Source organism: Natrix helvetica, assembly GCF_964273705.1.
Source record: "Natrix helvetica genome assembly, chromosome: 6".
Classification (NCBI taxonomy): Eukaryota; Metazoa; Chordata; class Lepidosauria; order Squamata; family Natricidae; genus Natrix; species Natrix helvetica.
In genome coordinates this window covers 48,064,752-48,075,889 of record NC_138553.1, presented here as the reverse complement: position 1 = coordinate 48,075,889, position 11,138 = coordinate 48,064,752, and the positions used below count along the sequence as shown (strand labels likewise).

The 11,138-nt window shown below is 40.5% G+C and overlaps 1 protein-coding gene across 3 annotated transcripts in view; it reads right to left on the bottom strand.

The window, feature by feature from the left end:
* Nucleotides 1-8,254: 8,254 nt before the first annotated feature.
* Nucleotides 8,255-11,138, bottom strand: part of GRIP1 (glutamate receptor interacting protein 1) — a 116,816-nt gene continuing 113,932 nt past the window's right edge. For all 3 annotated transcript variants that reach the window (XM_081957085.1, XM_081957086.1, XM_081957087.1), the window contains one exon: nucleotides 8,255-10,031. In XM_081957085.1, coding sequence (XP_081813211.1) covers nucleotides 9,795-10,031 — 237 coding nt within the window. In that variant the 3' untranslated portion in view covers nucleotides 8,255-9,794. The remainder of the gene's footprint in view (nucleotides 10,032-11,138) is intronic.

Sequence of the window (11,138 nt, the reverse complement as noted above, 5' to 3'; positions counted from 1 at the left end):
GAAATGAGATTTTGGAAATATTAATAACAACAAAACTATGTTGATAAATAGCAACCAAACTGGTTCCAGGGTGATGCAGTTAAAATTATTCTTGGGATTTATAAACCAATACAGAAAACACAGCACTCAACAGAGAACTGGAAAAGAGCTACTTATTTCCCAATACTTAAAGAGGCTCTACTGAAGGATGCTCAAAGTATTGAACAATTGCACTTATCCCATATGCTAATAAGACAATGCTCAATATTTTTCAAACCAGATTCCAATAAGACACAGAATGAGGCTTCCAGTTGTACAAACAGGATTCAGAAAAAGAAGAGTCTCTAGAGCAGGGGTGTCCAAACTTGGGAACTTTAAGACTTGTGGACTTCAACTTGTGGAGTTGAAGTCCACAAGTCTTAAAGTTCCCAAGTTTGGACACCCCTGCTCTAGAGTAACCAATGGACAATTGTAAAGGCAAGAAAATTCAAATCATTTTTTTTTACTTTTTAAATTATAAAGGGGGTGTTGACAGCACCGAACACAAACAATTGTGGAAATACTGTTCAGAAGTATGGGTGCATTGGATCATCTCATCTGCCTGAAGAATTTGTATGCTGATGAGGAAGCAATGGTTGAAATGAAATATGGGAGAACTAACTGGTTTGAAATTAAGAAAGGATCGTTCAAAGGTTGTCTATCGTCATTTATTTAACTCGTTTGCAGAATATACAGTATATTGAGAAATAGAAATTGGAATGAAAATGGTTGGGAGAAATATCAATACTTTCATGACTGGAAGTAAACCACATCTAATGAATTGACCATTGAAGATGATGAAAGGTCTGGTGCTCAATATTAAAGCAAAAAACAAAACAAAACCCAATTAAGATTATGTCAGTATCAAGCTCATACAAACAGGAGGTGAAGAAATAATCAGACTTTTATCTGCCTAGGCTTAAAAATTAATGGGATTGGTAACTCAAGAAAAGGTTGTAATTTTAGACAAAGACTGTAGGATCATCCTCATAGGCCAATCAGTGTGTTTTCCTGCCATTCTTAAGATGGAAGTTAAGTGAATTATTGCAAAATACATTGCCCACATAGTATCCCCTTTATTGTGCTCCCATAATATTGTGCAACCATCTGATGAGGGTTGCTGTCCTTGCATAGGGTTGGCAGTTAGCTAGTCTTATCAGAGGCCCAGTGATGCTGTCCAGCAATCAGGGAGGGACAAGCCAATCAGGGGGCACGGAGAATGGAAGCAGAAGCCCCATGCACCAGAGGAGCTGTGTTCTTCAGAGCTACTTTCCTGTTTGTAGAGGCTCACATGAACCACCACTGCTTTGACTTCTTTTTTCTGGCACACATGCCCATTCTAATTGGGCACCAATTAGGCATTGCTTCCTAATTACAGCTGTGAATGGGCTGCTAAATCCTCTTTTGGACATGCTTGTGGATTCCATTCCAGGGGTGGGTTCTGGCAATCACTACTGCCAATTCGCTTGTGGGTGCTTTGCACGCACGTTTGATGTGCACTGCGCATGCATGTGCAGTGCAATAAAAATGGTTCTGCGCATGCGCAGAAGGAAAAAAATCAAGGGGGTGGCGCCTACGGTGCCACCTGGACAACTGGTTCGGGGGCATGGGAGGCCTGGGTCGCTGCCGGTTCCAGCGACCCAGGCAGCCAAATAACTTCTGGTTTGGTTGAACTAGTCCGAACCGGTAGGAATGCACCACTGTTCCATTCCAATATCTTCACAGCAGTTTTTCCCAATATGAGCATAACATTCACCTTCCCCAAAGAAGAAAATAGTTGCAAGCTATTATCCTTAACGCCTAAAGCAATGGAAGCATCAGAGCTGGATGGGAAGAGGTGGACTTGAAATGGGCTGATTGAGCTCAGTAGCCTGTCAATCTTCTAGCGAGGATATAAACGAAAGGAGTTTTGACAGATAGACAGAAAAGTAATTCATTGTAAAGGTATTTTGAAAGGGTTTTGAGAGTTCTTTCTCAATACATTTTTCAGGGTCCTGAGGAAAATACAGTTGTCCTCGGAGCTGGAAAAATGATTGCTATTATTGGCATAATGCGAATGTTGCTGAGTCTCTATTATTGAAGATGCCAATAATGTTGGTAAGATTATTTTTATTGTACTGTATATAACATTTAAGCAATATTTATTTTTTACTAGTAGGAATGTGTTTGCCCTGTGTCCCATTCAGGCATTGATAAGACTTGTTCTGGATGGTTCTGCAAATAGTGACCATCAAGTTCTGCAAATAGTGACCATTGCTGCCTACACATCTTTTGTGATAAGATTTCTTTTCAAGGAATCAAAATATGGCAATGGAATTGGAATAGTAATAGTTAGGAAATTCTAAGAGGGAATCTGAATTTTTATTATTATTTTATTTTTATTTATTTCTTGGATTTCTAGACCGCCCCCTCTCCCAAAAAGGGACTCGGGGCGGTGTACAGTCAATGCAGATAAAAATACAATCATAAAACAATTAAATACATTTGGATGGAGGAGATAGGCTGTACAAGAAATAAATATATTCTAAAACCCTAAAAACATCCCCAATTAAAAACCCAAACCCAATTAGAATAAATCCCCCGGGAGGTAAAACTAAGAAAGTGCCAGGCCAGCTGATTGAAATAGGTGAGTCTTTAACTTTTGACGGAAGGAACGGAGGTCGGTGGTGGTTCGAATGTCGGGGGGGAGGTCATTCCAGAGGGTTGGGCCCATCACAGAGAAGGACCTACTCCTAGGTGTCGCCCGCTGACACTGACTAGCGGACGGCACCAGGAGGAGTCCCTCCCTGTGTGAGCGAATAGGTCGCAGGGACGTGTGTGGTAGGATGCGATCCTGCAGATATCTAGGTCCTATGCCATGGAGCGCTTTAAAGATAGTGATCAATACCTTGAAACGCACCCGAAAGGCCACAGGTAGCCAGTGCAGCTCGCGCAGGAGCGGTGTTACGTGGGAGTAACGTGTACTCCCCATGATAACCCGCGCGGCTGCGTTCTGAACTAGCTGCAGTCTCCGGATGCGTCCCAAGGGAAGCCCCATGTAGAGGGCATTGCAGTAGTCCAGGCGAGACGTCACCAGCGCATGAGTGACCGTGCGCAGGGCACTCCGGTCCAGTAGGGGGCGCAATTGGCGCACCAGGCGAACCTGGTGGAACGCCCCCCTTGCCACGGCTGCCACATGGTCCTCCAGTGACAGCTGGGCATCAAGGAGGACGCCCAAATTGCGCGCCCGCTCCACAGGGGACATTTATTCGCCCCCTATGGCCAGCGATGGTGTCAGCTGGCTGAACCGAGGTGCCGGTACCCATAGCCACTCGGTCTTGGAGGGGTTGAGTTTGAGTCTGTTGTCCCCCATCCAGACCCCGACGGCTTCCAAACACCGGGACATCACTTCGACAGCCTCGTTGGGGTGGTTTGGGGTTGAAATGTACAGCTGAGTGTCATCAGCGTACAGGTGGTACTCAACCCCAAAGCCATGGATGATCTCACCCAGTGGCTTCACATATGCGTTGAACAGGAGAGGCGAGAGGACCGACCCCTGCGGCACCCCACAAGTGAGTGGCCTCAGGGACGACCTCTGCCCCCCTGTCAACACACATTGCTTCCGGTCGGAGAGGTAGGAGCCGAACCACCGCAGAACGGTGCCTCCGACTCCCATCCCCTCCAACCGGCGCAATAGGATACCATGGTCGATGGTATCAAAAGCCGCCGAGAGGTCTAATAGGACCAGGATAGAGGAACAACCCCTATCTCTGGCCCTCCAGAGATCATCAACCAACGCGACCAAGGCTGTCTCAGTGCTGTGTCCGGGTTGGAAGCCGGACTGGCGTGGGTCTAGATAGTCAGATTCGTCCAGGTGTCGTGGAAACTGCTGCGCCACCACATTCTCAACAACCTTCGCCAAGAAGGGGAGGTTGGAGACTGGACGGTAATTAGCTAGCTCCATTGGGTCGAGCGAAGGTCTCTTGAGCAAGGGTCTCACCACCGCCTCTTTCAAGGCGGTTGGTAAGTAACCCTCACCCAAAGAGGCGTTCACCAGGCCCAGAAGCCAGCCTCGTGTCACCTCCCAGGCTGCCAGTACCAGCCAGGAGGGGCACGGGTCCATTGAACATGTGGTGGGTCGTAGCCGTCCACGCAACCTGTCCAAATCCTCGGGGGCAACAGAGTCAAACTCCTCCCAGAATGGTCTCTCAAGACTCGCTGTTGACGGCTCGTCTGGTCCACTGACGGAGGTCCATCCGCTCCGGATCTGATCGATTTTGTCCTGAAGATATTCCCCAAACTCCTCTGCTCTTCCCTGTAAGGGTGTCTCTCGCGTCCCCTGCAATAAAAGGGAGCGGGTCACCCGAAACAGGGTGGCAGGGCGGTTATCCGCAGACGCAATAAGGGCAGCACAATGTCTGCGCTTGGCCGCTCTTATTGCCACAAGGTAAGTCCGCAAATAGGCTCTTACCTGTGTTCGGTCAGATTCGGAGCATGAGGACCTCCACCTGCTCTCTAGACGTCTCCTGTGGCGCTTCATCACCCTTAGCTCCTCAGTGAACCAAGGAGCCCGGGTGGGTCGATGCCGCAGGAGAGGTCGCAAAGGCGCAACCCGGTCCAAGGCCCCAGTCGTCGCCCTTTTCCAGGCAGTCACTAGGTCCTCGGAGCGGGAGCAGGACAAGGCTACAGGTATTGGCCCAAGCTCCGTCTGGAATCTATCCGATTCCATCAGGTGCCTGGGGCGGTACCAGCTTGTAGAGTCTGGTTCCGCCTCCTCGCGGTGGGGGATAGCGCCAGGGAAGTCCAGCCGGAGGGATGAGTGGTCTGACCATGACAGGGGCGTGATGACTAAGTCCCCTATTCCCAGATCACTCGTCCACTGTTCAGATACAAAAATGAGGTCCAGTGTGTGGCCCCCTTCATGAGTGGGGCCCTGCACTAATTGGGTCAGGTCCATGGCTGTCATGGAAGCCATGAACTCCCGAGCCACCTTGGAAGCCGCTCCCGTTGACGGCAAGTTGAAGTCCCCCATGACCAAAAGTCTGGGAGTCTCAACTGCCGTCGCTGAGATTAGCTCGAGGAGCTCGGGCAGGGCTGCTGATGCATAGCGAGGAGCCAAGTATACAATCAGCAAGCCCCACTGCCTCCCTGGGCCCCAGTTCACACCAAGGGACTCACACCCGGGTATCTGAGGGACAGTGAACTCCCTCGGCTCTAAACATTCCCACATAACCACCGCCACCCCACCACCCTTAGCATTGTAATGAATCAAAATTAAATGAGTTATTCTCTTCTGTCCTGAATTTAAATTTATTAAGCCAACTAAAAGGCCTTAAACACAAAGAGCTCAAAGAACAGAAAATTATAGGATTCTCTGTCAAGTAAAATAAGTACAAAGAAAGCACTACACTTAGCAAAACCTCTATGCATTGTCTTGAAAAGTTTATATTGATTGCCTGATGGTTTTGGTAAATATAGTGCTTTGAAATAAAAATAGGCTCTAGATAAGAACTGAAAATAAGTTGCTATCTGATCAGAGTTGCCTTGAATGGGAGATGGGCAGCTAATACATTGGATAAACAAATAAACAAACAAAAAAGCAAACAAATAAATATCTTAGCTTCAGAGTTTTTTCTTTTCTTTTTGGTGTCTTCAAACCAGCTTTGAGTTCTGGGGACTGCCTGGATTAGTCCCTGAAATTTTCATGGCATTGATTTTTGGTTTCCCATTGCCTTCTTCAAAAATAAAAACACTTTCTATGGTTGGAACTTTTAACTGTTATCATATTCAGCAGCCCTATGTTTCCATCTTTCTGTTATAGATGTGTGAAGTACTTGGTCTTTCAGCCTCTTGAGAAGGAATTAGCAGAGCAGCACTTAAAAGTAATGGCACACCTCTAAGCATATTTCCAATGCTCAAGAATAACATGACAGGAAAGGAAGAGGAAACTTTTGATGTATTTTCAGCATTGCAATGAAGATATTTTTAATGTTCATTTAAAAAACAGATGCATCTTGGTTAGTCTTAGTTGAGGACTTATCAGCATGACGAAGACATTGATGTATCCCATAACAAATCAAATCATTATTAACCCTATCTTTTTTTAATATGTTGGTCCCCTCACTCTACTTTTCCTACTTATCTGATCTTTAATATTTTTAATCAGGTTACCAAAAATCAGAGAAAGTTGGTTGCTACAGGGTGCATACATATAATTTAAAACTATTTTTATTAACTAGAATCAGGTCTTAAGACACGTCTTTTTTTAAAAAAAAATTGGTTTCACTAACATCTCAGAATTGTTTTTTCCTTGGAACAGATTTGAAGTTTGACCTTGAAGACTATTATTATTGTACAATTCTTCCAATCATAAGAAGTATATTATTCAATCAGGAATTCTGCTTCCCTTTATCTTTTTGTGGTTGCTGTGGTTTGTTTCACAACAGAAATGAGATATTTTGTGATTTCATATAAGAGCTTTAAAAACAATGTGAAAAATTACATAGACCACTTGATTAAAAAAAAAGAATGAGTTTTGTCTTTAAATAAACTTTTTAAAAGACTTCACTATTATTAAAAACATTCACATAAATTGTAGTGGCATGTTGGATGTCTACATTTGCCCCAGGGAGAGGAAAGAATAATAATTGCCCTTTTACATTTTGTAGGAATGTCTTGAAGATATTACTAAATATTTGTCAATCATCTTCCTCCTAACCAGGTTCTTTCATCTGAGTTTTTCAGAGGATTCTCTTCATTAAAATAATTATAATAAAAAAAGGCAAAACTGTTGTTTGGAAGTATTCAAATGTGTTATGGCAAAACTTCAATTTCATAGACACATGTAGCATATTCCAGATGCAATAAATAAATTTCCATCAACTATGCCTGAAATAATGTGAAGTCTTTTGCATTCAAAGTAGCCTGGATGAGGCAGTTGTATTTCTATTAATTTTATATCTTGGCAATTTTCATTGGCCTAAGGAATGAACTATATTAAAAATAATATAGTGATGAAAATGATCTTTTGTTTTATAATGATCATGATTGCATAATTTGATTAGCTTGGGGATTAACTGAAAGCTGCTTCCATGAATGGTCTCTTGTAATGTGACTTCACTGTTCTTTGGTATTTGTTTTTGCTTGCAAAAAGAAAACATAATAGTAAATAACCTCTTGAAAATTGATAATCCAATGTTGGCTACCTGCAGTGTACTTACTTATATTACAAGGAAGCAGTTCTTTTGTTGAGGCATACATAGCCACAGTTTTAGAAATTTAAACTCTTTACTGGGAATTGCATTTGGATACACAGGGCATCTTTGGATACACAGGGCACCTTTGTGAATACTCTATCTGATCAGTCCCAAGTAAAGATGAAATTGGCCAGGTACTGCCTCTTACTGGTCAATCTAAGTTGCCTAGTGCAATACACTAAGTTGGTTACACTGTGCATAGAAATAGAATAGGAATACAGCTGGAAGGGGGCCACAGACCAGCCCTCTGCTCAACCAGAACCTGTACCATTTCAGATAACTGTCTAGTCTCTTCTTAACAACCTCCAGTGATGGAGCACCCACGATTTCTGAAGGCAAGCTGTTCCACTGGTTAATTGTCCTCACTGTTAGGAAGCTTCTCCTTAATTCCAGGTTGCTTCTCTTTTTGATTAGTTTCCAACCATTGTTTCTTGTCCTACCCTCTGGTGCTTTGGAGAATACTTTGACCCCCTCTTCTTTGTGGCAGCCTCTCAAATACTGAAATACTGCTGTCAAATGCTAAATCTTTTTTTCTTTAGACTAGCCAAACCCCAAACCTGTACCGTTCTATGGTTTAGTCTCCAGGCCTTTGATCATCTTAGTTGCTCTTCTCTGAACTTTTCCGGAGTCTCATCATCTTTTTTAGAGAAATGTCATTGCCCAAGAAAGGAAGTCATATAAAGCCTCCTAAATAAAGGCATAATATTATATAACATATAATATAATATATATTTCCTTGAATGCTTAAAAAAGAAGGTGCTTTTTATGAATTGTATTTGTTGCACTAAATCTTAAAATTTCATGGGGTAAATAATGATCACACAACTTGGATTGGATGATATAGTGAAACAATCCTTTTTCCCTATGCAAATATTTCCCTATGTAAGCTGCTTGTCTAAATATTTTTTTCACTTCATGATGAAGTTTGCAGCTCCACCTTTGCAAGTTGCCTTGACTCAATTTTTGCCCATTTCCACTCTTCCATAGTAGTAAAAGAAGTCATGTTCCGCATTTTTTCTTCTGTTTTTAGTTTTGGGATCCAAACTATTGTCTTTAAATATGTTTATTAATTTTTTTACATTTTCCATACAAATTTTTAACAACTTGAGTTCCCAGAAACCATACATAGATGATAAATATCATGCTATTAAAGTATTAAATTTGTACAAAAATACTTTAGTTTAATACTCATTGTTACAAATAAAAATATGTATTAAGTGGTTCATGATATGGATTTCAATTTCATTTAAATTATTTTTTTCTTTCTGGCAGTGCTGAAATATGGGAACATGTCATGTGAGTGCATAGGGCATAGAAACATGCTCTCTAATGGGTGAAGAAAAGAATATTATGGGTATTTTGACAATTCAAAGAGGCCAAAAAAATTGTGGTAAGATTCAATGTTATCACAGAAAAACCCGGTTTCTTTCCAGTCATTAAGTAACATTAACTATCAAGACAATACAGTGGACAAACCAAAGCAGCTGCTGGTGGGTCTCAAAAGCAACTAGCAGCATTTTATTGCTTTGAATGAGAAACAGGGCAGAATTTGGGAATATGTGGGTAAAACATATTTACATTTTAAAATTAAGTTTTCAAAATGGCAGAGTCAATGAGAGCTCCAACAAAGCTATTTAAATAGATACTTTAAATCAATTCACATTTCATTTATCTTAATTTTTAAAAAGAGTCCTTTGTTGCTGTACAAGTTTATTTATATACGTGTTCCCTAAACACAGTAGTTTGTATGTTTTTGCATCAGTATTACTTTGCTACTGGAATTCAGTTAAGAAAAAAACTTACTTGAATGTTTTTCTTATTAAACCTTGTTTCCATAAGCCTTATTAATTGTTTTAAAACAAAAATCATTATACGTTTCAAATACCTAAAAGTGAGAAATCCATACAGGCTGCATGACATATCTTATTGTATATAATTGCATAGGGAATAATGTAATTTCTAATAAATCATATTGTAACAGAATCTAAAGTTTTACCCCCTGGGATCCTGTGTGCACCTTTGCTGAAATGATTGCAGAACAAGTAAGTTTTTGGTCCCCCCACCCCCCGTTTAGCAGAGGTAAGAGATACACACTTTATTAAACAATAACTATGATACAATAATCTTTTAGGCATAGTGATATTTTGATATTCCTTCCTTCAATTAGCTGATCTTTTAATATAAACTTTGATAATAAAGAACTGGGATACTCTTTTTAGAGACTTGGATGGGGGTTGAAAAGAGCTCAGTTTAATTTACAATGTTTCTTTTGATTAATCTACATGAAAACAGTTATTTTCCCCATTGCTTTCTCTTGCATGTGGAGTTCAACTTGAAATGGCACTATTTGTGGTTATAAAAAAGTGAGAAGAAAACCCGATTGGGAAGAAAGCAGCAAAGAATAAGCCTTGAGAAATAACCAGAACCTTCCCTGTGTGCTTCTCAACATTAGATAGTGTCTGTGTTTCCAGTGTATCAGACGTATTAAAAAAAAATAGCACCATTTAAATCTTTAGCATCTTGGACAGATACAGTTTTTGGCTATAAAGTGTTCATTGGTTCCCATTTCATCTCTGAACCTGTGTTATGTCCGCTTTGTTGAAGGAAAGCATTGTTTGGATGGCTCCATTGTCCTGTTGAGAAAGTCTGGTGCTCAGAGCCTTTTTTTTGGGAAGCTAATGGGTTGCGACTAATAACAAGTTCTAATTTATTACCGGACTCTGCTATTAGGGGTACAACAAGGCAGCAGTCAAAGTCTCTTGTGCGAACATGATTTACCTGAAAAGGGAAAAAAAGATGTTTTTCAACAAAAGAAGACAAGTCAAGCAAACCAATAAAAGATGGTCTTACGTGTTTTTTAGGTGAAGGATAATATAAGACAGTTTAGACGCAGATAAACAAAGAGCTTGAAATAAAGAAGAAAATATTTGCAAGAGAATGAATTAAACGGAATGTAATTTTGTAAGCTAATAAATTTAATTTGATTTCCCCCCATACTATTTAACTTGATTCAGAAGTCACGGTATTTAGCAGTATTGTGTAAAGAAAATGAATACCCAGTTGCAGTTGTGCAACAGATACCACTGTACTTACATAAATAATACTAATTTAGAATTATTTAGGACTATTTCCCAAAAGAAAAGAAAAGAACAAAAAACAATAAAAATCCCAAGAAATGGCCATCTTCCCTTCCTTATTCATTCATTCACTTACTCATTCACACCTTTGCAGCATTCATATACTTCCACTGCAAAAGGGCCCCTGATGTTTTACAAAAACTGCCAGATATAGTTGAATTATTTAAGTTGAATTGCCTAAAATAAGAAACTTAATTTGGAGAATTCTCTCTACCTGCATTTATCAGCTATTCTCTTTCACACACAGTTTTCTCACATAAAACTAAACATACATTGTAGCAATCTCCTCCTCCTTTTAGCAGAAAGCAGAAAAATAAGGAAAAATAGGACTGAGACAGGATGCAGGGTAAGGATAGCTATATTGGAAAGGGTCTATAAGAGAAAGGGAAAACAGAAAAAAGTGGAGATGAGGTAAGAGGAACCAAAAATTAGATAGGTGAGTGAAGAAAAGATATGTGAGCCCTATTCCAAAAGTGATTAAAATTCATTAGAAAAATAGTTCCACCTAAACTATAGTTAATCTTCAAATTAATCCCGCTTTTAAGTGGCTATATTTATGATCCTATATATATCTCCTACTCACTCTTCCCTTTCTACATTTTCTTCATTTTTTTCATTGAATAACATCAACTCATAGGTAAATTATTTTATCTACTTTATATTGGACAAAAAAGCACCTTTCTATAAGTTATTTAACGACACTGTTACCTACCCTATTAATGGATAGAGTGGAATTTTCCAAAGTACA